We start from the raw sequence: 27,562 nt of genomic DNA on the forward strand, positions 1-27,562 counted from the left end.
GCCGTGCTTTTCCTCAGAACAGGCAGACAGGTGTTCCTCAGCTGTGGAAGGGCCAGTGCAGAACCTTTTTGCGGGGAGCCTGGACAGAGGGCACATAACAGGCCTGTGGTGGCGCGTGGCCTGAGGGGACTGTTCTCGTTTGACTCAGCCAGGCCGGCACCCAGGAGGGGAGGACCCAGTGGTCCCAGCAGCCGCCCCCAGCATGGCTCGGAGCGCGTGGTTACCACCTCCCAGCGCTCCTGGACGGAGGGTGTATGGGTGGTGAAACAGGCTTGGGCGGGGGTGGGGGGGTCGCCTGCCTTGTCCTGGGGTGCACAGACATGAAGCTCTCCTCGAAGCAGGATCTGAGTCACCCCAGAGCCCTGGCTTTCCCCTCACACCACACTGCCTTCCTCTGTGGGGTCAGAGGCCCTAAACTGGGCCAGACACCTCACCCATTCCTTCCCAGTTAGGGCCTCTGCCTCTTGTTCTGGGGCATTATTGGGGAGGCCAGGGGCTCGTGGCCTTTCTAGCATAAGTGCTAAACCTTAAGGTGACCGCACAGAGGAGGGTGACCAACCCCCACCTCTCTGAAGCCAACATAAACAGGTTAAAGGTCAGCCTTGTCACAGTGAAAAGGTCAGATTTTGGTGTTTACGGAGCACTAGATGGTCTCTGTGTCCTGAGCAGAGCTCTCTGCTCTCCTGCTCTCTCTGTAAAGCTGTTCTCCCCAGGGGTGTGTTTAGCGTGTTTATGAAACAGTTGGTGGGGCCCTGTAGGCCCTGCAAGCCCAGCCTTTTCACAGCTGGGTCATGCCCTGCACCTCTGGAAGGCATGAAGCCAATCCTCCCACGCCTCGCCATTTGGGGGGCCCTTCATCCCACAAATGCAAAGAGTGCCAAGTGTTTGGTGGGCATCCTCTCCAGCCCTCTGCATGCCTGGCCTAAGAGGCGGTACTGTTACGGTACACGCTGCACCAACGCGGAAGTGGCTAAGACATTACCAGTGGTCTTAACCCGGTGGCTCAGTGGCAAAAAATTGAATCCACCTGTCAGTGCAGGAGACACAGGTTCGATCCCTGGGTCAGGAAGATCTCCCGGAGGAAGGCATGGTAACCCCCCTCTAGTATTCTTGTGGGAAATTCCCATGGACAGAGGAGCCTGGCAGGCTATGGTCCACGGGGTTGCAAGGAGTTGGACACCACTGAAGTGACTGAGCCGCACGCAGCTGGTCTTACCAGCCCGTGACCCAGGTCTGCCCAAGCCTCAAAACCTCACTGTTCAGCCTGTTCTGACCCCCTCCCCAAGTCTCTCTCTAGCTGTCATCAAAGTATTCTCTGTGTTTCAGTGAGTGGTTTTGCAACATGTGGGTCAAAAAGGCCACTTCAAGCCTGTTGAGCAGGTGCTGGAGTCTAATAAACATACACAAACAAGTGACTGACATTTAAAACTCTGTTTCATCCCAGGACCACATTTCAGAGGTAAGAAATGCTCCTCTTGTTCTGGGCAGGAGGTTAGAAGCCACAGTGAAGAAGCTGGTTTGTTACCATTGATAGCACTGCCTTCAAAGTTGACAGTCGTAAACTTATTTCCTGTGCTCTGAGCCCACAAGTGATCACTTTTGTTTTATTCAGGAATACCGCATTAAGATAGAGTGTGCCTGAGGGTAAAAGTAGTTTGGAGACATTTTAAAAGTTTTATTTCTCAGTCATGAAAATCATATGCTATTTGATATGCATGTGGGTGTAAAACATATACATTTATACATGATTTGTATGTGAGGCATTGAGTAATTCAGATTTTAAGAGCAAACCCACTGAGGATCCATTTCAGAAGTGCTGCTTAGACTCCTGACACTCTTCACCAGCTTAGCATATTTTTCTAGCCTTCTGTGGCCCACTGGAATCTTCAGCCGACCCTACTTTGCTTCGGCCCATTCGTGTTTCCTAGTGCTAGTCCTTCCATATTAAGCAAAGATAGCAGGATTAACCAGCTATCTCTATAAAAACAAAACCCCAAAGGTCTGACAGAACCTGAGCTCATTTCTATCAGGCACCTGGTGAGGAAAGTCTAAGACACCAAAGTCAGCACCGGTTTTCACGGCTGCTCTAATGTCCCCTGCATACCAACCATCAGAAAAGTTTTCGGAACTTGGAAACCCAGACTCTTACCTGCCTTCAAGACCTTTGTTGGCCATGTCCCCCTCTTCAACTCTTTGTCCCCGTCCCATTCCCAGTGAAGGAGAACCTGGGGTCTTGAGAATCACATGTCATTTCCTGGCATCAGTATTGTTGGGGTGGAGGAAGGAAAGCCCTCGCAGCTTTCAGACTCCCCTTTGAGCTTAGGCTGGGCTGTGAAAAAGCAGATCTGTTCATGCCTAAGAAGCAGCAGCCCGCCCCAGCTGCGGCGTTGGGTAACCTCTCCATGAGAACGCACGCGCTATACACAAAGCCTGCCTCATCCGGAAGACACAGGCGTGCTCCCGTGACATCCGGGAGCCTCCCCGAGCCCTACAGCTGGAACATGCTGGTGGCCTCCACATTGTGAGAGGCTGACGCACTTCTGGAAGTGTCCTCCGAACACGTGTGTTGGCCAGAGACACGCAGGTAAGGGAGGCAGCCTACGTCTTTCACAAGCTTCCGGAAATTCTTTCGAAACTTGAGGCCAACAAAGGCATAGAGCACAGGATTCAGGCAGGCACGCAGGTAGGCAATGGCCTCTGTCACTGTGATGGCGTAGTGGAAGCTGGTCATGGTGTTGTACTCCCAGCTCGTGCTACGGATGAGCTTCACGAGGTTGAAGGGCATCTGGGTCAGCAGGAACACCGCCACCACCAGGAAGATGATCTTCAGAGACTTGTGCTTCCGGAAGCCTCGAGCCTGAAGCAGGGTCTTGATGATGACCGAGTAGCAAACAATCATGGCAAGCAGTGGCAGGAAGAACCCCAGGGTCATCTGGATGGCCAACACCATGGTGGAAATCTCCTCCTGATAACTGCAGATGGGCTTGTCATGGTAAAGGACATTGCCGTAGATGATCTGCGGCAAGGAAACCAGCAGGGAAACCACCCAGATGGACAAGCAGATGGCCTTACCCCAGGCCATGCGCTTGGCCCGCTGGTTGTAGGCCTTGGTGGCCCGCACCACGGCAATGAAGCGGTCCACGGTGATGCAGGTGAGGATGAGCATGGACGTATAGAAGTTCAGCGTGTAGATACCCAGCAGGACTTTGCACATGACGTTGCCAAAGACCCACTCATGGGTGCCTGCGTAGGCCCAGAAGGGCAGAGTGCAGACGAACACCAGGTCAGCCAGGGGCAGGTTCATCAGGAACACATCTGTCGGGCTCTTCAGCTTCTGGTAGAAGACATAGATGACCAGCACCAGGGAGTTCCCCACCAGGCCGCAGACGAACACCACCACATACACGCACGGCAAGAAGAACTTGCTGAACCGCAGGAAGTCTTGGTTCCCCTGTTTGCTGTCATTGGAACTGTTGAAGAACCCGAAGTCTTTGTAGTCATACTCAGCCATGTCGTCTGTTCTGCTGGACCCCTGGGAGTCAGACCACAGGAATTACATGCATTTGGGTTGAGGGTGACTCCTCCTGTCTTCCTACTGCCCCGTTGCCCACATTCAGGGGGCAAATGTGCGTGTATGCATGCTAAGTCACTTCAGTCATTTCCGACGCTTTGTGACCCCGTGGACCGTAGCCCACCAGGCTCCTCTGTCCATGGGATTCTCTAGGCAAGAATACTAGAGTGGGTTGCCATTTCTTTCTCCAGGGTAACTTCCCCACCTGGGGATTGAACTCGCGTCTCTTAAGTCTCCTACATTGGCAGACGGGCTCTTTACCACTAGTGCCTCCTAGGAAGCCCCCTCCTGTCTTCCCATTGCCCTGCTGCCCACATGTAGGGGGCGAATAGTCAGTTTCTAAATGCTCCCACTTCTGCTGGGTAACAGCACAGGATACTGGGGGCAGCCTGTTCTGAGAGGAAACTGCTCAGCCCGGGACCCTTAACTTGCGGTAAAGTTCTCAGGACCCCACCCACATTCCAGAAAATCCTGTGCTGAATGGCCTCGGAAGCAGAGGTCATCACATGGTGAAATGGGGACCCTGTCCTTAGGAAGGACTGTGCTGGTCTTCGGTGGGGAGGCTGTCTTCATCTGCCCGGGCCTCACAGCAGGTGCCCACCCAGCCTGTGCCCCATGTTTGGTGAGGTTGACCCCTGGACCTGGAATTGTGAAAGCTATGGCAATAAGGGGTTCACCTTGATGGGCCTGGAAACCAAGAGGAGTTTGGTCCTTTCTTCCCCAGGTGGCCCGTCCATCCTGCCTCATCTTCCTGTGATGGGGAGACAGGTCGGGGAAGAGCCCAGGCTGCCCAGTGCTTTGGCTGAGTGGCTTCCTGCCCAGGGAACTGGATGGTTCTCCTCACGCCCAACCCCAGCCTTCCCCTTCCTTGTCTGTATGACGTTCCACCCTCAGGGCCTCTGATCTTTCGGAATCTCTTACAGGGTAGATTACATGAGAAGGGAACATTGCTCTAGCTTTTACAACCAACAGTGTAGGGCTGAGGGGTCTCCTTTAACAAACAGAAGAGCTGATGGAAATGGGACGTCAGGGGAATGCGCGGCCACAAACAGGGCCGGTGGCCAGCCCTGCAGTGGGGCTGCTTGTAGCAGAGACCAAATAGCTGTCTCTCTTGCCTAGGGGTTCTAGCCCTTCAAGATTAGCACCCCCTGTGACCCTGCTCTGGGCCCTGTGACCCTGCTGGGGACCACGAACCAGCCCCAAGGGTGACGTAGTCTGGTGTGGGAGCAGGGGCAGCTGTGGCAGCATCAGCCTTGGGGGGCCGGGTCAGTACCCTGGGGGGCCAGGTCAGTGGCCCGTAGACACTCAGCGCGCAGGGGCTCTTGCAATGATTAGTGCCATAATCCACTGGCACCTCAAGGAGAGGTTTAAGAAGAACAGGCCTTTGTCCAGCAAAGGCAGAATATCAACCGGCCAGATAAGAGGGTGTAAGAGAGATGATTTCTCCTTTCTGGTATCCTCAGAGACTTGGCTTTTCCCCATGCTGGGTCCTGGCTAGAAGGGATGCCCACCCTAGTGCACTTTGGTTGTTCGTGGGGTCAAAGCACCCTCTTGCTCCAAGAAAGGACCTTGCCTTTGGGCCAAGACTGCTCAGTGATAAGTCCCTCCTCCTGGACTACAGACTGTTGGCACTCGAAGAGGGAAAGGTCAGCCCGTAGGCTTTCTGCCCCACCATCTCTGGGCTGCTAAGTTAAGTGGGTCAAACGATGGTGTGTATGTGTTACTGCTTCACATGGGGGCAAAAGCATATTTATCATTTAGAACGTGATGTTGAAAGTAATGTCACATCTCCATTATTGCTTGACTTACTCTTCCCTTTTAAAAATACATTACACTGGCATTGCAGTTTCCTCAGAGGACCCCTGCAAATTCATTTGTAACAGTTGGTAAACTTAAACAGTATTTAACAGATTGGGACTGCATGGTTGTGTGCAGATAGAGTATTAAAAATTACTTTCCCTTCTAGAAATGTTAAAAGCACTCATTTCTTTATTTTCTCTAACCAAAGTCCTAGGTTGATTTGTGAAAATTAAAAAAATAATAATATATCCAACTTTGGAAATAGTAAATATTTTATAATGAATAAGCAAAATATAATTTAGGAATGAGATAGAATATGACTGAAACATTTAGGAAGCACTCTTGACTTTGGAAAATGCAGGGCATTAAAATTTTTTTTTATTGGAGCATACTTGATTTACTGTGCCGTGTTGGTTTCAGCCATACAGCGAAGTGTGTCAGTTACACATACGCGTATGTCCACTCTCTTTTTCTGAGATTCTTTCCCCATGCAGGCCATTACAGGGTATTGAGTAGAGTTCCCTGTGCTATGCAGCTATATAGTAGTGTGTATATGTAATCCCAGTCTCCCAATTCCTGCCCCCCCAAAATACATTTCAGTTGCTCAAAACAATGTAAGCACAAAGCAGACATGCAAAATACTATTGGCTGTCACTATTACAATGAACAGATGACAGTGAATGTGGAATTGATCATGATCTCAACTGTCTTTGATCAGAAACCCCTTTGAGAGTCTCATAAAAGCTGCACAGCATTTCCCTCAGTGATGATGCACATACATGCCTGCAGTTGTGGGGATTCATGAACTCTAAATCCCTCTGTTCCATATTCTATGGACCTTGTTTAAGAACCTATGATAAGCTCTATGGTTTTGGCAAAAATTTTTTTTAAAACATACAAAAATTACATTTTATCAGCAGTTCACCCCTGACTAGTAGAATTAGTAGTGACTTATTTCCCCTCCTCCTTTAAAATTTTCTGTATTTGCAAAAGCTGTTACAGTTGTGTATTGATGTACGTGGGTAAAAGAAAGTAAACCATAAGCTAAGATAACAACGGTCCTATAAAATGGGAAAGAAACAAAAAAAAAAAAGGGAAAAGAGATTAGTCAGTGAACAAACATGGGTAGCTAGCCTGCACTAGCCCTCTGGCAACAAGTGGCTGAGCTGAAGTTTGAGCCAAGAGCTCAAACCAAACCTGGGCACTTGATACTGTACCACGCTGCAGGCAGGACTCTGAGAATCCCCCCAAAATGTGGGTTAGCCCCTCTTTTAAGCATAAAGAAAAAGATAAATGACTCACCGGTAGAGCTGCTCTTTCAGTTTGTTAATCAGACAAGTTTGCTCACAGCAGCAAGGTCTGCCTTTGTCTCTAATGTGGTCTGGGTTTCCGTTGAGTACTTGTGAAGAGTCCTCAGTTGGCGATGATAGGAGACCCAGCCCTCCCCCATCTTGCAGGTCAGAATCCACATGACCCAGCCTGCACCCGTATAATTTGGGAGTCAAAGAGATGAAGCAGTAGCTCCAATGCTATTCAACACCCGCATCCTGGCGGGCGTCTTACCCTTTGACCAGGATCTGAGAGGGTTTCCATTTGTAAGCGGAAGGGGAGCCATGCTCAGGTCTGACACTGGTAGTCCACTGAAGGAGGAGGCATTTATACCCTAAAATTATATCATTCACTAGTCGTATGTTCCTTTGGAGCAGTTTAGGTCTGGACCGATGCAAAGTTGATGCTATGGCCTGGGTTCTGTGTGTGTGTGCACCTCCAACATACATGACAGCCCTGATCCCCATAGCAACCCTGCCAGTAGGTATTATCCCATTTTATAGATGGGAATACAGAGGACCATAGCCAGAGAACAACCCTCGCGGACTCACAGCCAACTACTACCACTTCCAGGATGCGAGCCCAGGTGTCTATCATCGCCAGGCCAGTGGGCCAGATAGCTTCTAGTGATGGGTCTGCCAGAGGACCCAATGCAGCCCTGCCTCCTAAACCCACCCCACTCAGGTGGTGCTCACCGCCCTGCTTCTCATGGCTAGGATCACCAGTGAACAGGCTGAACCAAATCCTGAAGTGCCCGTCTCTCTCAACAAAACATCCCTTCACAGGGAGCCAGCCTCACATTTTGGAGTCTTTGAGCTTTGAGAGATGGGTTCTTCCCAGCAACAAGCCAACCGTGTCCCTTAGGCCCAGTTCACAGGGTGATGACGGAAGGGCCTGAACCTTGTCAAGCACGCTGACTTGGCTGTGCTTGTCCCCCTCAGCATGTCCTGCCTGCAGAAAAACAGCCCGGTGCCCTCCGTGACCGCGTATGTGCTTGAGAGGGAGGAGAGATGTGTATCTCAGAGGGAGCATGACTGTACTTGTCATAAGCATTCTCCAGTGGAAAGTTCTCCAGTGGAAAACTCACAACTAAATTAGAACCCCTCCCAGTTTGAGGGCCAGAATTTTATTTCTGTTGTCTTCCAATTTGGAGTATCGGTTGCTTTTCTTTGAAACAAAACTGAACTTCTTGACGGCAAGTACCCAATCATATGTCTTGGGTTTTCCCCAGAACATGCAAACAGTTCCTGAACAGAATTGGGGAAGAATAAAAGGGCCATGGCAGCTGTGCCCCCCACAGGTTCTCTTGGGGTCAGACTCAACCCATTCCCTTTTTCTGAATGCCTGACATTCTGGAGCCAGAGCCCTGGTTCCGGCGGCAGCTCTGGGACCAGGGCTGGGGCAGTAGCTGCTGGGAGAGGAGTACCTGCCAGGCGGTGGTAGGTGGTGAGGGCTATGGAAGATGAGTGGAAAGACCCTCAGAAAAGCAGCCTAACCAGAGGACAGCAGGCAGCGGATCAGTTGTGAGAACAGGGATGTGGGTCTGCGTGTTTCGGTCAGCCCATAGTTACCAAGTAATCAGACATCAAAACCAGAGCGCCCTTCTTCACTTGGTTTTGTAGCAAAAAGGAAGCCAAAACCAAAAGAAAAACTAGTAAGAATTTAATAGTCAAGTAAAATGCGCCCGAGCCCCACAGTGAATGTGGCCCACCGTGTGGCGTAGCCTCTCCTTCCAGACCCGAGCTGTTGAGCAGAGCCTTCAGGAATGATGTGCGTGCCCTGTGTTCAAGTGTCCGGCACGCAAGTGTAGGTATCAGGCACTTGGAATGTGGCCCCCGCAACCATGGAGCCAAGCTTTGAGTTTTGTTTTAATTCTGATGAACTTCAATTTAAGCGGCCACACGAGTCCAATGGTACTGTACTGTACTGGGCAGAGCAACTGTAAAGCAGAGACCTCTCCAGTCTACAGGAGGCCCCGTGTAACGGGCCGAGCAGCACTCCTAACTGCTGGCCTGGCGTGGCGAGGGGTGGGTGGGCCCTCTGAGGAAGGCTGTCAGCAGGACACGCAGGCCAGGAGGCTCTCTAGGCTCCATGCCTTCCTCAGACAACCTGAGCGGCCAGCAGTCTGCTCCCCGGGCAGTTGGCAGGATTGAAGTTATAGAAGCAAGTAAGGGGCAGAGGCGTTTTGATTTGTGACAGGAAAATACCGTAGATCCCAGCTGCAGATACTAAGCTGGAGAGCGCCCCACTGTGACCCCTCGTCCAGGCAGGCGTGGACCCTGGACCACCTTGCTGGGGACTTCCGCGGCGTCCTTGCCCGTGGTCCCCAGTTCATTCTTGCTTGCTTCTGAAGTGGAGCAAACCTTGTTCATGTTCTTGAGGACATTAGGGACAGAAAACCACGTTAGCTGTATGCAAGGCAGGTGCCCAGGCCAAATGTGGCAGGGGTGGGCAAGGTGACAGATATACGCGCCTCGGTACAGGTTCCGCTTGACTGACCACAGGCTCAGGGACGGAAGCTCAGATGGACAGGACAGGGTGATGTGCCATCACCCACAAGAGGCCACCACAGCTAGCAGTCGGCTGCCACGGCCAGAGCAAGGGGAGAAGGAAGTTCACTTGTGGACAGTGAGCTTTTCTGAAACATCTGTGTCTACAAAAGGAGTGAGGGTGCCCCCTAGTGGCCTTGCATTTGCTCCCTGTCCTCAAACTTCAAAATCCCTTAACATCTTCCAGCAGAGTTGCTTGAACATTTTCTGCTGCAGAAATTTACATGACTACCCAGGTGTGTTTGTGTGTAGACATAAAGTCAAACCAGAGCCTCTTAAAAACAACGCTTATCCTCAGCACATGCTGCTGCTGCTGCTAAGTCGCTTCAGTCGTGTCCAACTCTGTGCGACCCCCTAGACGGCAGGCTCCCCCGTCCCCGGGATTCCTCAGGCAAGAACACTGGAGTGGGTTACTATTTACTTCTCCAATGCATGAAAGTAAAAAGTGAAAGTGAAGGCGCTCAGTCGTGTCCGACTCTTCACGACCCCATGAACTGTAGCCTACCAGGCTCCTCCGTCCGTGGGATTTTCCAGGCAAGAGTACTGGAGTGGGGTGCCATTGCCTTCTCCGTTACCATGATGCAGAAATGTGTTGACATTTTCTATTTTATTTTTAATATGCATCATAAATTACTCAGCTGATTCACAACTCACTGATTGGGTTGTAACCCACAGTTTGAAGAGTCATTGAAAGGAAAGTCTGTCCCTAATCATCGCCTTTGAGACTGCTTCACCCACCCATGCACACTCCCCACTCCCGCACCACCCCACCCCCCCGTCACAGAGATCGCCGACACGGGGCCTCAGCCAGGACTGGCAAGGGTCGTGGGACCTACTCTGGTAATACTTGCAGGTAATCAGGTTGTTTGTGTCATGATGGTCAGAGAGGTGAGGAGACAGAGGAGGAGAAGAAATAATAGATTAGGACTTTTGTTTTTTTATTACACCCCACGGCTTGTGGGATCTTAGTTCCCCAACCAGGGATTGAACCTGTGCCTCCTACAGTGGGAGCAGAGAGTCGCTACCACTGGACCACCAGGGAAGTCCTGGCATCTTTTATTTATTCACTTATTATTAATTTTTTTAACTGTTTGGCTTTTCTTTTTCTTTTTTAAAAATTCTTTTTTTGCTTTTACTTTTAGGTCTATGATCTGCTTCTGAATTAATCTCTCGTATCTGGTGCAAAGTATGATCAGTTGTTGTCACTGCCCTTTTGCATAGAGGTATTCAGATTTTTTTCTAGCACCATTATCACATGGCATGTGGAATCTTAGTTCCCCAATTAGGGATTGAACCCATGCCTCCTGCATTGGAAGGTAAAGTCTTAGCCACTCGGGGAAGTCCCCTGATGTCTCTTATTTTTAATGCAGGAAAACTGAGAGAACGAACCACAGTTTTCAGCATTTGTTTTACATATGTTATTTATCTTTCTCATTTATGGTACTTGCACTTTGGACGAGGTTGAGGGCAAATGAAATGAGACAAGCTGACTGGCTCTGGGACTCCAGACTCCTTCCCCCTGTCCCTCTGCTTCCCCAGATATTAAGTGGAGGTTGGACTGGATGATTCTTTGAGCTGCTTCTCACACAAACATTCTGTGACAGCAGTGTGGGAATCTGGAAGCCAGCGATTGAAAGGTGAACACGAAGGAGGTGTTGGACAGGGAGGAGGTCAAAGGTGGGCTGGGCCAAGGAGAAAAATGAGTGACAGGCTTGCCCTTGTTGGCAGCAGATACTTCAGAACATGTTCTTGTTGCACCTTCCCTGGAAATAGTGCCTGCCAGAGCAACCCCGGATCCTTCTGGTCAGTAGAATGCCTTTTCCAAGTCCTTTGAAACTTACAGCCTTTCTAAGCCAGCAGAACTGGAGTCCAACTGGTTCCATCTCCTCCCTCTTAGAGAGGAGAACTCGGAGAAGGAAGGGGCTCGCCCAGAGTCCGAGTTAGTCATAAAACCAAGACTGGAACCACCTTGGAGAGATGCCCACCCCTTCCACCTGCGTGCCCCCCTCCCCTCTCACAGACACACAGGATCCTCACCAAGCTCCAGCCAGAGGGCGCCCACTGCTCAGACCTCAGGGCGCTCGGACCCGAGGGCAGGGTGTCTGCGGACAGGCTCTCCCACCTGTCGTGTGCTGATGGAGACTGCACAGACATCCCTGGCCGGACACCTGGGCCCTACTGTGTGTCTGATTATGTCGGGAGCCCTGGAGGCCCCCTGCATGCCAGCCGCCACCTGCACCCTCACCGCAGGGCCCTGGGCAGCTTGTGGCAGTCAGTGGCCTCGGCCCCAGTAGTAGACAGGACGGGGAGGGGAGTGGGGCGGTACAGTGGGGCGAGCAGTGGCCCAGCCTCGTGGGAAGCAGGTGTGACATCCAGCTATCTGAAGGAAGCCAGGTCCCATGTGCAGAGGTTTCCTGAGAGGACAGAGGCCCCTCTTGTGCCAGCTGCCCTCCAGAGAGAGAGGCTGTAAGTCGGCAGGCTGCAGCCTGCTTTGTGTGTGAGAGAAACCGTTCAAGGTGAAGGGGCTGCGGGTTGTCCTCAGGTGTGGCTCTGCTAACCCAGTGCCCGCCACCCCTTGAGCCACTCAGAGTCTTCCTCCTTTGGGATCTGTCCCCGATTCTTCTCTTGACTTCGTCAGCGTTCCCTCTGCCCTCTCAACCTGGATCTCCACACTAACGATTCACTCCCCCGTGTGTATTTCTTAGCAAGTATCATGGACATGCTTTGATTGCTGCAGACGGCCGTGGCCTGTCCTTTGGGGCAGGGACAGTCCTGCCGCAGCCCCTGTTTGCAAGACCTTGTGGGCCAGGGGGAGGTGAGACCCCTGCAGATGGGCAAGGCCCAGCGTGACCGGGGCTGTGACCGGGGGTGGGGTGAGTCTGTGGTGCAGGAGCCTGGGCGCTGGGAGCGGGCGGCGGCTGCCGCGTGTCACAGCCCCTGGGGGAGGCACCGGGCAATCCCCCAGACTCCCGGTGTGTCGTGGTCACTGCAGCGCACTGCGTGTTGCACAGACATTCCCGCCCCCAGAGCCGCGTGAGAGCCGGTGAGGCCTCCGTGTCCCCATCAGGTGACCTGTGGCCACTGGCATCTTAACCAGTGTGCGCCAAGGAGTGGCAACTCAGTAGGGTTTAAAAACGTTCCGTGGGAACACTAGATTTAAAATTCAGGAGCTGCCTTTACTGCAGGGCATCTCAGAGCCTTGACGGTGTAAGAATGCCGTGAGTTTCGGAGAAAGAGTACAGGGTTCCCCTCCCCAGACACTGGTGTTCCACAGAGCACACTTTGGGAACCATGGTACCTCTTTCCTGCCAGGCAGCTCCAGCAGCTGGTTCTCTGGACGGCAGACCATGGGCTGTGAGGGAAGAGGAGACGTGGCGTGGGTCTGCCCCCCTTGTACGAGGGGGCCCCCACCACCTCCCTCTCGGCCCATGCCACTTCCCGCCCCTTCACCTTGCCCTTGTTCCTCGGGGAAGGGCCAGAGCAGGCTCGTCAAGTCAGGGCCTGGCGCTGTGAAGTTGGCATCCGTGGTGCTGGACGCTCGCCCCACGGCTGTAACTCTGCTGGCGTGGGAGAGGAGGGCGGCCTGTTTGGGCCGGGCAGGTCACTGCGGCCCTGTTGCCCCCCCATACCTCACCGTCCTGCCCGCCCTAGCCTGCCCCCGTGGCTCCCCAAACACAGGGCCTGCGGGCTCTGTCCCTGCGTCCGCGATCGGAAGGGCTCCCCATGTGTTCTGGGGATGGCTGCTGGACTCCAGCAAGACTGCGGGCCTGTGCGCTGATGGCTAGCCGGCTGTGTTTGTGACATTTCAGGGACACCACGTCCAACTCGCTCACCCCTGAGGATGCTGAAGACATGCCCGTGGGGCAGGATTCCGAAATCTGCTTGCTGAAGTCGGGGGAACTGATGTAAGTCGTGGGCCCTAGCTGGCCTTGCTGGGGTGGCGGGGTGGGGAGGTCACATTTGGGGCGGAGAGGAGGAACGCCAGAGGAGCTGGCCTTTCCACGGCCCCCCTGGAAAACACCCCTGTGCTTGACTGGGCACCCATAGTGACTTTCAAAGTGTGCGCTGCTTTTTCTTTTTTCCTTTCTTCTTCTTCCTTTTTTTTCGGTAAGATTTATATATAGTGTACACCGCTTAGATTTAGACAAATAATACGGTGTAATCACTGATTATCTGGCGGCCCCCACGTCCTGCTTGGCCAGTGGCTTATACAGTCTCAGGCCGCTGTGCCCAACCAGTTCTACTCCCCGTTCTGCCGAAGAGGAAAGCTTGATCCAGAAAAGAAAAATGATTGCCCCCCCCATGTGACCAGAACAGTCCCATCACCCTAGAAGGCTTCCCTGTCCTCCCGTGTCATTCCTCCCGCACGTCTGTGCCCTGGGTGTGTTACAAGGCGGTGCTTACTGGGGAAGAAGAAAGGACCCCTCAGTTTTAAACAGAAAACACTAAGAAGGTAAGACTTGCCATGCAGATGTGTGAGGGCACAGCATTCAGGCAGAGGGAACAGTGCTTGCGCTGGGGCAGGATGGTGACTGGTGTGTATTCAAGGAATCCAGGAAGGGCCAGTGTGACTGGAGCAGAAAGCGGGAGAGAGACTGCATGAGAGAGGAGACAGGGCCCACTTCACCCCAGGCCTTGTGGGCCATTGGAAGGACTTTTAATCTGAGGGAGATAGGAGCTTTAAATTAGATTTGGGTCAGAAGCATGACTTAACCTAACTTACATTAGAAGCAGGGTCACTCTGGTTGCCGTGTGAAGAATGACTCTGCAGGGGCAGAAGCAGGGAGACCAGTAGAGTTTACGCGTGTAATGTGAGTGCTGTAGACAGCAGACTTTTTTAAGATTACATTTGAGCAGAGATGGCAAACCCTTGCTGTCTTCTCATTAGCATCTCCCTTGGCGAGACTGAGTATTGTCCTCTCACTGAGCAGGTGAGGTCTCGGAAGTGAGAAAAGATAAAGGTACTATCCAGTCACTGGGGGCAAGGGCAGACTTCTGGGACGTAAACTGATGGAATGGCCCAGCATCGTGGGGCCTCCTGTCAGAGTGAGTGAGGCAGCAAGATCTCCAGGTCATGAGACCGCTTTCCCACAACAGACCCCTCCGCCTACTCTCAGATTCTTGAAAATTGTTAATATTGGACAAGACCTTTCTTTTTTCCTAACTATCAGTTCAGTTCAGGTCAGTCGCTCAGTCGTGTCTGACTCTTTGCGACCCCTTGGACTGCAGCACGCCAGGCCTCCCTGTCCGTCACCAACTCCTGGAGTTTATTCATACTCATGCCCACTGAGTCAGTGATGCCATCCAACCATCTCATCCTCTGTCGTCCCCTTCTCCTCCTGCCCTCAGTCTTTCCCAGCATCAGGGTCTTTTCCAGTGAGTCGGCTCTTTGTATCAGGTGGCCAAAGTATTGCAGTTTCAACTTCAGCATCAGTCCTTCCAATGAATATTCAGGACTGATCTCCTTTAGGATGGACTGCTTGGATCTCCTTGCAGTCCAAGGGACTCTTCAGAGTCTTCTCCAACACCATAGTTCAAAAGCATCAATTCTTTGGCACTCAGCCTTCTTTATAGTCCAACTCTCATGTCCATACATGACCACTGGAAAAACCATACCCTTGACCAGATGGACCTTTGTTGGCAAAGTAATGTCTCTGCTTTTTAATATGCTCTCTAGGGTGGTCATAACTTTTCTTCCAAGGAATAAGCATCTTTTAACTTCATGACTGCAGTCACCATCTGCAATGATTTTGGAGCCCCCCAAAAATAAAGTCTGTCACTGTTTCTACTGTTTCCCCACCTATTTCCCATGAAGTGATGGGACCGGATGCCATGATCTTAGTCTTGTGAATGGTGAGCTTTAAGCCAACTTTTTCACTCTCCTCTTTCACTTTCATCAAGAGGCTCTTTAGTTCTTCTTCACTTTCTGCCATAAGGGTGTTGTCATCTGCATGTCTGAGGTTATTGATATTTCTCCCAGCAGTCTTGATTCCAGCTTGTGCTTCATTCAGCCTAGTGTTTCTCATGATGTACTCTATATAGAAGTTAGATAAGCAGGGTGACTATATACAGCCTTGACGTGCTCCTTTCCCTGTTTGGAACCAGTCTGTTTTTCCATGTCCAATTCTAACTGTTGCTTCCTGACCTGCATACAGATTTCTTAAGAGGCAGGTCAGGTGGTCTGGTATTCTCATCTCTTTCAGAATTTTCCATTTTTGACTATAGCTAGCCAGAAAGCTAATTTAACACATGGAAAAATGGTCCATGGAATTAAATTTTTCACGAGTGAACGAGCTGTATCAGAGTTGTTCTTTAGAGTATTCTGGGTTTTTAATCATCGGTTAGTCTTCTCACCTGCAAACCTTGGCCAGTATTCCCAGCCACCTTTACACCCTTGGACCCTTTAGCACCACCGCTTGCACGCCTGTGCAGTCTTAGGCAAGTGACCTACCCTCCCTGAATTTTGGTTTCCACCCCTGTGTTAAAGGGGCAGTAGTATTTTTCTTCACAAAAGGCAGGTTGGTATAGTGGAAAGGCACTGGCTTTGGCTCAGACCTGTGTGGACCTAGGTAGAGTCTTTCTGTGTCTTTTTGAATCTTAGCTTCCTCGTATGTAGACGAGAACAAACCCAAAGCTGGCAAGCAGAGTCGGCCCTTTCACGGTTGAGGAGAGGAGAGGAGAGGAGGACCACACGCTCCTGACCTGCAGCTCCTCTCTGGAGGCCCCACCTTCGTGGCCTTGACTCACCTGCTGCCTCTGGATTTGCAGAGCCGCAGGGAGTGCGGCCCTTAATGAGGGAGACTTTGCCCTTCTAGGCAGGTTTATCCTCTGACATAATCCTCACACGAGCCAGAGGCAGGCGTGGCCATCCGTGGCTGCAGCCTGAGGCTGACGTGAGGCTGAGACCTGTGACGGGAACCAGCACCACGCCCTCCGTCCCACCGAGGAACTCACTGTCCCCAAACCTTTAAGCTTTTGGAACTGGCTGTTAATCCAGCTAATGAGGAGGAGAATAGGGACATGGCCCCCAGAAGCCTCTCTCCCCAGGGCCCTCATCCTGCCCTGCATTAGCAAGTCTAGGGCATTTGCATTTAAGAAATGCACATCAGGGTGCCCCCTTGAAATCTTGAGGCAGGTCCCGGATTTCTGCTGAAAAGAGAGATCACCGACAGGGCAGGACGTTTCAGGTGATGGTGTGCATTCTGCGGGTGCCAAGCAGGTAAAAGCAGGAGAGCGAAGAACTGGAAGGAGAAAGAGAGAGTAGACCGCTGGGCAGAGGGCAGCCGCAGGAGAGCTGTGGAAACTGAGGCCTCAGCACACACTTCCTGCCCTCGAGGGGCTCAGAGCGGCCCAGGCGTCTCTCAGTTCCTGCCAGCTCGCAGGGACCACACCAGCTCCTTGAAGACAAGGAGCGTCGTCTGTGTTTTTCACTCCTACGTCCCCAGTGCCTCGAGCTGTGCCAGGCATCTGTTAATAGTAAGGGCTCAGGAAGCAGCTGATGGCGTGGGCTGCACATCAGGGTTTCTCCCACGATTGAGCATGTCAGTCATGGTGACCAAAGGCTTGGCCAACCTCTAGCTGTCTCCAGTCACCTCTGAGCTACAGGCAGCCTGGCCAGTGGACTCAGGCGCTTTCCCTGCTGTGTTTAAGCCCCTCTCTGCATTCGTGTTTCAGGATAAAATTACCCCTCACGGTGGAAGAGATCGCCAACTTCGGGGAGGGCAGCAGGGAGCTGTTCGTGAGGTCCAGTACCTACAGCCTCATCCCCATCACCGTGGCCGAGGCAGGCCTCACCATCAGCTGGGTCTTCTCCTCCGACCCCAAGAGTATCTCCTTCAGCGTGGTCTTCCAGGAGGCCGAGGACACACCGCTGGATCAGTGTAAGGTGAGGCTGGCTCCCTGCCAGCAGGATGCCTGGACAGCCCTTCCCTGGACTGTTCTGAGAAAGACACAGGGGGAAACCAGGGTGGAAAAGCCCACCGGCCTGCGTCAGGCAGAGCAGGCGACGCAGCTGGGCTTGTCCAGTGGGGACGGAAGGGCCTGAGAGCTGTCTCCTGACGTCTGAAGGCCATTCCTGGGTCAGCTTCAGACAGACCTCTCGGATAGGTCGGTAGGTGAAACTGAAAGGAATACAGATGTGTGTCACTCAGGTTAAGGATCGTATTTTAACAGAGTCGTGGAGAGCAAGAGTGAGTCATCACGGGAGGTGGTGACCAAGATCTCTGCTTCCAGTTTTGAGCTTAGGGCGTTCAGCATCTCACTTCAGATTGGTTGAAAGAGACTCACACCTTTTGTGTCAGTTGGGTGGTTGGGTTGGGAACCTCAGTAGCAGACACCAGTTCATAAACTCCTGAGAAATCCTAAGCACGTGATGTTGACTGGCTGGGACGGTCATCCTCAGTTTTGGTTGCACATTAGAAACACCTGGGAAACATTTTTAAATGAACTTCTGAGTCCATAACCCAGACCCCAAAATCAAAATCACTAAGGGGAACCCAGGCATCCCTAGGTGACCCCAGTGGTCCCCAAGGTTGAGAGTCACTGGTCTCGATCAAAGGTAAGAAGTCAGAGGAGAAAGGATGGGATAAGTGCAGAGCCCAGGACAGCAAATAGGCCTCTGTGGGGGCTGGTTCCTTGTGGGCCGGAAAGCGGATGGTGGGGGCGGGGGGAAACGGGGTCTGAATTCCTTGCCTGAGTTTCTGCAGGCAGGGTGCGAGTGGTGATGGAAGTTCAAGTTCCATTGGAATCACTGTGAGTGGAAGGTATGATGAGGACAGGCACACAGGCTGGATTGCAGCTCACGGTGCATCCCAGGCTTTTAATACAAAATCTCCATTTTCTAAGAGTGAAGCTGGAGAGGAGCAATTTGAAGTGGTGTGAAAGAAGCCTTCTGTGAAGCCTGTCTGTGATGATATCCACTAGTCCCTCATGCCTGTGGTCCTCAGGGTGTCCCAAGGGGCTCAAGTCGCGGTCTGGGGAGGGCCCAGAGCCCCAGGAGGGCCAGACTCGGGTGCGCTGGGCACGCGGATCGCCAGTCCAGCTCCAGCATCCACGTGAGGGACGTCTGTCCCTTTGGGTTTGCTGTCCTGCCGTCCCTGTCCTTGTGATACCTGCTGATTACAGATTGCTTTGTGATGTTTCTCCTCTTCAGATTCATGCCTAAAATTGAAATCTGGCCCCCTGAGTTGGCCTTCTTGATCAGAGTTTCATGCTCGTTCTTATTTAAAAACTGCCCTGCCCCTCTTTTCCTTTCGGTGGCTCATGACCTCGCCACACGTGTAGGGAGCCCCTCCTTCCTGAGCAATTCTGGACATCCACCTGGGAGGTCCTGGGCCTGTGGTAGGAGAGCAGTTACAGGCTCAGCCATGCCAGAGCAGCCTGCCTGGGCAGTTGGCTGAGCAGCTTAAGCAGTGGGCTTATCAGCTCTGCACGAACAGACAGCTGCACTGCCCAGAACTCAGTCCAGCACCCTCGCTGTTCACCTCATGTTCCCAAGGGCGGCTGAGCGCTGAAGCCCTGCATCTGCCCAGATTAGACACAGGTGGATGTCCGTGGTGAGAGAGGGAGGGGACACATCCTGTGTCCACACCTGTCTCCTTGCTCAGTCACTACCTGGCTAATCCTCATGGCCCTGGAAGACCTAGCTGGTTCCTCCCAGGATTCAGGAGCTCAGTCAGGATCCTCATCTCTGGCTCGCTTGTTGCCTGGAGGGTGTGGCAGCCATTGTCTTTCCCACAGTGGTCGCCAGGGGGCAGAAGAAGCTCACGGTGAGTGAGTGGGTGCTCACGCGGCTCCTCTGCCATTCCCAGCCCGCTGTGGGGGTGCTGTTACATCTGCCTGAGGTCCCGGACAGGCATCAGCCTGGAGAATCTGTGTCCAGACTCACTTCTTTAGCATTTCGCATGTAGACTCCCCGGGTGATGCCCTGACCAGCCTGGACCTTATGGGAACAAGAGGACATAGTGCGCCTCGCAGCACTTAGGTTTCATGGTGACGGAGGCTCAGACATGGGAACTGGGCTGGGTCCTTGCACTCAGTTCACAGCCATTCACTGAACTTCTGTGGTAAGGTGGTCTCTGTAGGGCCACTGAGGGTCAGGAGAGAAGGGCCATGCTGGGATCTGCCCTTGAGGAGCTCAGAGAGAGGCCTTATTAAAGAAACAACTGCGACTCCAGGTGGTGACTGTCATGATGGGGTGGCACCGGGCGGGGGCGTCTAACCCAGCCTGGGGGGCAGTGATCAAAGCAGGAGACTCCTGGGCCAAACCAAGAGAAGCTATAGGGAGGGGGTGGGAGGGGACATGGGTTACAGGAGAAGCGTCTAGGCCAGGGAACAGCGTGGCAGGCCAGTCCCATCTCTAGGGCACATCAGATACGCCCCGCCCGGGACCACCCGCCCTCCTGCATCACTGAGGTGAGAAATTTGGGAAGCACTTGGCAAAAGAAGCAGTAAATCACGGACCTGAGGCCACAGGTATGCAGACCACTGACCTGAAGCCTGGGATCCAAGATCCAGGCCCTGCCTCTCTTTTTGCCCAGAGAAGCCAGAGGCCTGCCTGGGGCTGTTGAGAGTCAGGGGAGGAGCCGGGACAGGGAGCTTGACTTTTTATTTTTAAATAGCTTTGAAGAGGTACAATTTACATACCACGTAATTCACCCATTTAAAATGCTCAGTTATCTTAGTATTAGTTATCTTAGCAATTCACTTATCTTAGTATTATTCAAAGAATTGCATAACCATCACCACTGTCTAATTTTAGATCATTTTCTTCACTGCATAAAGCAAAAAGAAACCATGTATCCATTCGCAGTCACTTCGCAACCTCCTCCCAGCAACCACCAGCCTACCTTCTGTCCTTAGATTTCCTGTTCCAGACATTTCATGTGAATGGAATCATCCATTACGTGGCCTTTTGTGACTGGCTTTTTCCATTTAGCATAGAATCATGGCTCTGTACTAGGGCCCCAGGCCACTGGAGTCTCGCAAGAGAGCAGTAAAACCAACTGGACTGTTTTGCAGACATGCAGCATAGATCAGGTCACAGCTGTCCAAGCACGGAGCTCACACGGCAGAGACCTGTCTTGCTCAAGTTTACATGGGACCCCAGTCATCTCCTGTCACCTCTGCTGTATGGAATTTAACACCAGTTGTTGTTCAGTTGCTCAGTCATGTCTGACTCTTTGCAACCCCATGAACTACATACAGAATGCCACTGTTCTTCACTATCTCCCAGAGTTTGCTCAAACTCAAGTCCATTGAGTCAGTGATACCATCCAACCATCTCATCCTCTGTCACCCCCTTCTCCCCTGCCCTCAGTCTTTCCCAGCATCAGGGTCTTTTCCAGTGAGTGGGCTCTTCACATCAGGTGGCCAAAGTGTTGGAGCTTCAGCTTCAGCGTCAGTCCTTCCAATGAATACTCAGGGTTGATTTCCTTTAGGATTGACTGGTTAGATTTCCTTGTTGTCCAAGGGACTCTCAAGAGTCTTGTCCAGCACCACAGATCAAAAGCATCAGTTCTTTGGCACTCAGCCTTCCTTACGGTCCAACTCTTATATCCATACATGACTACTGAAAAAATCATAGCTATGACTACTGAAAAAATCATAGCTTTGACTGTACGGACCTTTATTGGATAAGTGATGTCTCTGCTTTTTGTGTTTTTTATTTTATTACTTTTTGTTTGTTTGTTTCTGCTTTTTAATATACTGTCTAGGTTTGTCATAGCTTTTCTTCCAAGGAGCAAGAGTCTTTTAACTTCATGACTGCAGTCAACACCCGCAGTGATTTTGGAGCCCAAGTCTCTCACTGTTTCCATTGTTTCCCCATCTTTTTAACATGAAGTGATGGGACCAGATGCCATGATCTTAGCTTTTTGAATATTGAGTTTTAAGCCAGCTTTTTCACTCTTCTCTTTCACTTTCATCAAGAGGCTCTTTAGTTCCTCTTTGCTTTCTGCCATAAGGGTTGTATCATCTGTATATCTGAGGTTCCTGATATTTTTCCCGGCAATCTTGATTCCAGCTTGTGCTTTATCCAACCCAGAATTTCACATGATACACTCTGCATATAAGTTAAATAAGCAGGGTGACAGTATACAGTCTTGACATACTCCTTTCCCAATTCGGAACCAGTCCATTGTTCCATGTCCAGTTCTGTTGCTTCTTGACCTGCATACAGGTTTCCCAGGAGGCAGGTAAGGTCTGGTATTCCCATCTCTTAAAGGATTTTCCACAGTTTGACACCAGAGCCTTTGTTAATCTCCCCTAGATGATTTGGTTGATTGATTTAAAGTAATAGCAAGAAAATCTTACAGATTTTTACCATGGTGGAAGAAACAGCAGCTGGAATGAACAAAAAGTCTATAGACTATTTTAAAGAAATAAAGAGTATTATCTTATCTCTCTTCTTCAGAAGATCCTGCTTCGACAAGCTCTTGGCTTTTGCTTTGTAATTAAAGTAGTGTGTGGGAAGGTTGGTGTGCGGGGCGCACAGGCGTCCCCGTGTAAACCTTGCTCCCCGGCACTTCCTCCTACGTGTGCTTGCTGAAATATCTCAGGCCGGGCTCAAAACTTTTAGGTTATGGATCACAGGAACAGACCCAACCACTCGGCCTCCCAGGATTCTCAGTTTCCTGTAGAACTAGAATATGATAAACCATTAATGGAGCTTGATATGATAGCTTGTTGTACGTGGTAGGGGAGCTGCCGCAGAGCCCACACGCAGGCGGTCCTCACACATCGCAGCCTCTCCCGGCTTGGCTCGGCCCATCCTGCTGCCTCACCACCACCGGCCTCAGTCAGCGCCGCTGTCCCGTGGTGGCAGGAGCCTGCTCTGTGCTCCCTCTCCCCCAGGCCTTGGGGTCTCCCTTTTGACTTTCCTCTGACTCATGTGTTATTTAGTTTCGGATATTTGGGGATTTTCTAGACAACTGCAGTTTTTTTCTAACTTAACCCCATTGCCAGAAAACACACTTTTTATAGTTTGAATCCTTTTGAATGTAATTTTTAATAGCTTAGAATGTGGCCCACCTAGCGATTATTCCAAGTATACTGGAAAAGTTTGTCACTGTTTCCATTGTTTCCCCATCTACTTGCCATAAAGTGAACGGATGCCATGATCTTAGTTTTTTTTTATTTTTTTTTTTATTAGTTGGAGGCTAATTACTTCACAACATTGCAGTGGGTTTTGTCATACATTGACATGAATCAGCCATGGAGTTACATGTATTCCCCCTCCTGATCCCCCCTCCCACCTCCCTCTCCACCCGATTCCTCTGGGTCTTCCCAGTGCACCAGGCCCGAGCACTTGTCTCATGCATCCCACCTGGGCTGGTGATCTGTTTCACTATAGATAATATACATGCTGTTCTCTCGAAACATCCCACCCTCGCCTTCTCCCACAGAGTCCAAAAGTCTGTTCTGTACATCTGATCTTAATTTTTTAATGTGGAGTTTTAAGCCAGGTTTTTCACTCTCCTCTTTCACTTTCATCAAGAGGCTCTTTAGTTCCTCTTCACTTTCTGCCATTAGGGTGGTGTCATCTGCATATCTGAGGTTATTGATATTTCTCCCAGCAATCTTGACTGCAGCTTGTGCTTCATCCAGCCTGGCATTTTGCATGATGCACTCTGCATATAAGTTAAATAAGCAGGGTGACAATATACAGCCTTGATGTACTTTTTTCCCAGTTTGGAATCAGTGTACTGTTCCATGTTTGGTTCTAACTGTTGCTTATTGACCTGCATACAGATTTCTCAGGAGGCAGGTAAGGTGGTCTGGTATTCTCATCTCTTGAAGAGAGTGAAAACTGTGAATCACAGGTTGTTGTGATTCACACAGTCAAAGGCTTTGGCTAGTCAATAAAGCAGAAGTAGATGTTTTTCTGGAACTCTTTTGCTTTTTCAATGATCCAATGGATGTTGGCAATTTGATCTCTGGTTCCTCTGCCTTTTCTAAATCCAGCTTGAACATCTGGAAGTTCTCAGTTCCCATACTGTTGACGCCTCACTTGGAGAATTTTGAGCGTTACTTTGCTAGTTTGTGAGATGAGTGCAATTGTGCAGTAGTTTGAGCATTATTTGGCATTGCCTTTCTTTGGGATTGGAATGAAAACTGACCTTTTCCAGCCCTGTGACCACTGCTGAGTTTTCCAAATTTGTAGGCATATGAAGTGCAGCACTTTCACAGCATCATCTTTTAGGATTTGAAATAGCTCAACTCGAATTCCACCACCTCCACTAGCTTTGTTTGTAGTGATGCTTTCTAAGGCCCACTTGACTTCACACTCCAGGTTGTCTGGCTCTAGGTGAGTGATCACACCATTATGGTTATCTGGGTTGTGAAGATCTTTTTTGTGTAGTTTTTCTGTATATTCTTGCTACCTCTTCTTAATATCTTCTACTTAGATCCATACCATTTCTGTCCTTTATTGTGCCCATCTTTGCATGAAATGTTCACTTGGTATAATGACAGACTTTATTTTCTTGGACTCCAAAATCACTGTGGACAGTGACTGCAGCCATGAAATTAAAAGCTGCTTGTTCCTTGGAAGAAAAAACTATGCAAATCTAGACAGCATATTAAAAAGCAGAGACACTACTTTACCAACAAAGGTCTGTCTAGTCAAAGCTATGGTTTTTCCAGTAATCATGTATGGATATTAGAGTTGTACCTTAGAGAAAGCTGAGTGCCGAGAATTCTTGCTTTTGAACTGTGGTGTTGGAGAAAACTCTTGAGAGTCCCTTGGATAAGCAAAAAGATCAAACCAGTGAATCCTAAAGTAAATCAGTGCTGAAAATTCATTGGAAGGACTGATACTGAAGCTGAAGCTCCAGTACTTTGGCCACCCGATGCGAAGAACTGACTCATTGGAAAAGACCCTTATGCTGGAAAAGATTGAAGGCGGGAGGAGAAGGGGACGACAGAGGATGAGATGATTGGATGGCATCACCAACTCGATGGACATGAGTTTGAGCAAGCTCTGGGAGTTGGTGATGGAGTGGGAAGCCTGGCGTGCTACAGTCCATGGGGTCACAAAGAGCCAGACACAAGTGAATGACTGAACTGAACTGATACTGGAAAAGAATGTGTGTTCTGCTATCGTTGGGTGGACTGTCCTATAAATACCAGTTACATCAAGTTAATAGATAGTGCTTAGGATCGTTATGTCCCCTTGATGAATTGCTGTCTTTATCATTTATGATGCTATCCCTGGCCATATTCTTTGATATAAAATCTACTTTGATACTAACATAGCTTCTTTTGACCAGTGTTAGCATGGTATGGGGCTTCCCTGGTGGCTCAGTGGTAGAGAATCTGTCTGCAGTACAGGAGACCTGGGTTCAATCCCTGGGACAGGAAGATCCCCTGAAGAAGGGCATGGCAACCCACTCTAGTACTCTTGCCTAGAGAATCCCATGGACAGAGGAGCCTGGCAGGTTGTAGTTCATAGGGTTGCACAGAGTTGGACACGTCTGAAGTGACTAAGCAGCAGCAGCATGGTATATCTTTTTACATTCGTTTACTTTTAACTTAGTTGCTCAGTCATATATGACTCTTTGGGACTCGCATGGACTCTAGCCTACTAGGCTCCTCTGTCCATGGTATTCCCTGGGCAAGAATACTAGAATGGGTTGCTATTCCCTTCTCCAGGATGTTTTCCTGACCGTGGGATCCAACCTGAGTCTCTTGCTTAATTTATTTTTATTCGCTGGTTGCGCCAGGCAGCGGGGACAACATATTCAGAAGCGTGGGAGAATGGCTAAGATTTACCCTCTCAAGAAATAACCAAAACAGACAAAATATGAGAAGCAACAGTTTTCAAGTCACTGTACAGCAGGTGATGATGGACAGTGACCTTTGATAGAACAAGTTGAGCCCTGAAATTGCCCTAGCTTACTGCTTTGAGGGGAAAAGAGAACAATTAGCAGATGGAACCAGTGAAAAACAGTAAGATGAGAGACTCGAACCTAACCTTATTGACAATCGCATAAATGTAGGTTGGGTAAACATCCCAACTGAAAGGCAGGAATTGTCAAGTTGGATAAAAGCAAGTCCCAACCCCATCATGCCTACAAGCAATAAAATTTAAATGTTAAGATACAAGTAAGTTAGAAGTGTGTGTGCTCAGTCCTGTCTGACTCTTTGAGGCCCCTTGGACTGTACTAACTAAATTGTCCTAGCTCAGCGTTGCCTCTTCCAGGAAGTCTTCCCTGATTCTGCCTCGCCTCCCACCCACACAGAGGCTGGAATTGGCATCCCTCCCCAGTACACCTATTGTGACAGTCTTACCCAGCATAACTGAATGTTTTCTTATCTGTCATCACCATTAAACCACAAAATCCTTAAGGGCAGAACCTTTTGTGGGGACTTACTCCACTTTGGGAACTTTGTGACCACCATGTAGTGTTTCCAGAAATGGGCAGTTATGTTCAACTTTGAGGTGAAAAAGTAATCACATCTTTGTAACTGTTTTGGATTCAGTCATTTTATACAGGTTGAAAATATTTACATGTAGGCTTTCTCTAGTTGCAGCGAGTGAGGGCTCCTCATCATTGTGCGCAGGCTTGTCAATGCAGTGGTTTCTCTTGCTGTGGAGCATGGGCTGTAGGCATGCAGGCTTCAGTAGTTGCAGCCCATGGGCTCAGTAGTTGTGGCTTGAGGGCCTAGTTGCCTCTCAGCATGTGGGATCTTCCCAGACCAGGGAACAAACCCGTGTCCCCTGCGTTGGCAGATGGATACTTAACCACTGGACCAGCAGGGAAGCCCTCCCAAAAATGTTTTTAATTTTGGCTGGCTTTGTGTCACTTCCTCTTATATCTTTAGCTTTAAAGTATCTTACCTGGCCAGCAGGTTGAAGACTCTGCCCATGGGGAAGAGGTTGGCCATCCCAGGACCCCAGCCCCAGCCCTGGGCAGCTCACTCCATTTGCTCAGACTTGGCCTCTGACATTGAGGCCCAGAGAACCATGTCCTCAGAAAATAAATGTCTCCTGGGATTAATCTCTCATTCTCAGAGGAGATAGGAAGCTGGAGACCTGGAAAGATGAAAGGGTTCTGGGACATACGGACTGACTGGGGCCAAGTGAGAAGCCATGGGTGGAGCTTTGGGTGGTTAGCCTGGAGGAAAGGGGACCCAGAACCTTCACAGAGTGCCCAAGAGACGTGGACGGAGGGCGTGGCCCGTCCTCTGACACCCCCGAGTGGAGCAGCACTTGCACGGATGGGAGAGGGCCGGGCAGTGCTCCACCTGGAGTAAGCCCCTGCTTCCCGAAGCCAGGAAGAAGCTGCTCTCTGGACAGTAGAGCGTTCCGGCGCTGGCCACGGTCAGAGGAGGCTGGGGGGACCATTCTTTTAGGATGCTGGCCTATTCATGATTCTGGGTGAAACTCATGTCTATAGCGGGCCCCCCCATTGTAAGTTATTGACAAACCCAGGGCATGTGGAAGGACACGCCCCGAAAGTGGGGGCTGATGAGGCTCAGCTGTGACCTCACATGAGGCATTCAGCCTCCCTGGGCCTCAGTTTCCTTCCCCCAAATAAACAGTCTGTACAGAGGCTCTGTGGTACCCTCTCCACTTCTGTGACACTTTCCCATCTGCTTCCCCTCCCAGGTGCTCATTCCCACCACCCGCTGCAATTCCCACAAGGAGAACATCCAGGGCCAGCTCAAAGTCCGCACACCAGGCATCTACCTGCTCATCTTCGACAACACCTTTTCCAGGTAGGCCACCGCCTCGGTCAGCGTCCGGATGAACCCACCCTGCACCCCGCCTCAAGAACAGAGGTGGATGTTTAAAAGCAATTGTTTAATTATCAGTCGCTGATTATCAGTGGCTGATTAATTTTAGACCTATACTCTGGTGTTCCAGTGTCCATTAGAGAGTGTATAGCACACAACCCAGTACTTACAGACTCTCCCCACGGGTCAAGCGTGTTCTCCGCCCTCTGGTCTCATTAATGCTACTCCCTTCAGCCCCACAGCAGCCCCGTGCCGTCGGGACTGCCTTTCTCCTCGTGTTACTGCTGAGGGACTGAGGGCCTGGACGAGGGGCTCTCCCGATCACACAGTTGGTGGGGGGGCTGGATTGGAACCCAGGTGGCCTGGCTCCAGGCTCTGGGCTCTTGTCCACGATGCTCTTCTGCTTCTGCCATCCCGATGCCCACCCCCCAGGCCAGAGAAGAGTTCAGAAAATACAGTGGAAGGATTGAGTGGATGGGTGGATGGGTGGATGGATGGATGGATGGATGGATGGATGGGACAGAAGTGAAGTAATGAAGGCCCAGAGCTAATCAGGACTGGAACTGTGAGGCGA

The 27,562-nt window shown here is 50.7% G+C and overlaps 2 protein-coding genes across 3 annotated transcripts in view; one reads left to right on the forward strand and one right to left on the reverse strand.

Moving 5' to 3' along the window:
• FYCO1 (FYVE and coiled-coil domain autophagy adaptor 1) overlaps positions 1 to 27,562 on the forward strand; it is a 78,684-nt gene that overhangs the window by 45,948 nt on the left and 5,174 nt on the right. For both annotated transcript variants that reach the window (XM_065933872.1, XM_065933873.1), the window contains exons 15-17: positions 13,059 to 13,154; positions 16,924 to 17,134; positions 26,861 to 26,970. In XM_065933872.1, the coding sequence (XP_065789944.1) occupies positions 13,059 to 13,154; positions 16,924 to 17,134; positions 26,861 to 26,970 (417 nt within the window). The remainder of the gene's footprint in view (positions 1 to 13,058; positions 13,155 to 16,923; positions 17,135 to 26,860; positions 26,971 to 27,562) is intronic.
• On the reverse strand, positions 1,523 to 6,759 carry CXCR6 (C-X-C motif chemokine receptor 6). The gene is made up of 2 exons (XM_065935407.1): positions 6,674 to 6,759; positions 1,523 to 3,532 (listed from the first exon to the last, which is right to left on the reverse strand). Exon 2 carries the CDS (start codon positions 3,509 to 3,511, stop codon positions 2,489 to 2,491), a length of 1,023 nt encoding a protein of 340 aa, XP_065791479.1. The 5' UTR covers positions 3,512 to 3,532; positions 6,674 to 6,759; the 3' UTR covers positions 1,523 to 2,488.

This window comes from Muntiacus reevesi, chromosome 4 (assembly GCF_963930625.1).
Source record: "Muntiacus reevesi chromosome 4, mMunRee1.1, whole genome shotgun sequence".
In the NCBI taxonomy this organism is placed as follows: domain Eukaryota; kingdom Metazoa; phylum Chordata; class Mammalia; order Artiodactyla; family Cervidae; genus Muntiacus; species Muntiacus reevesi.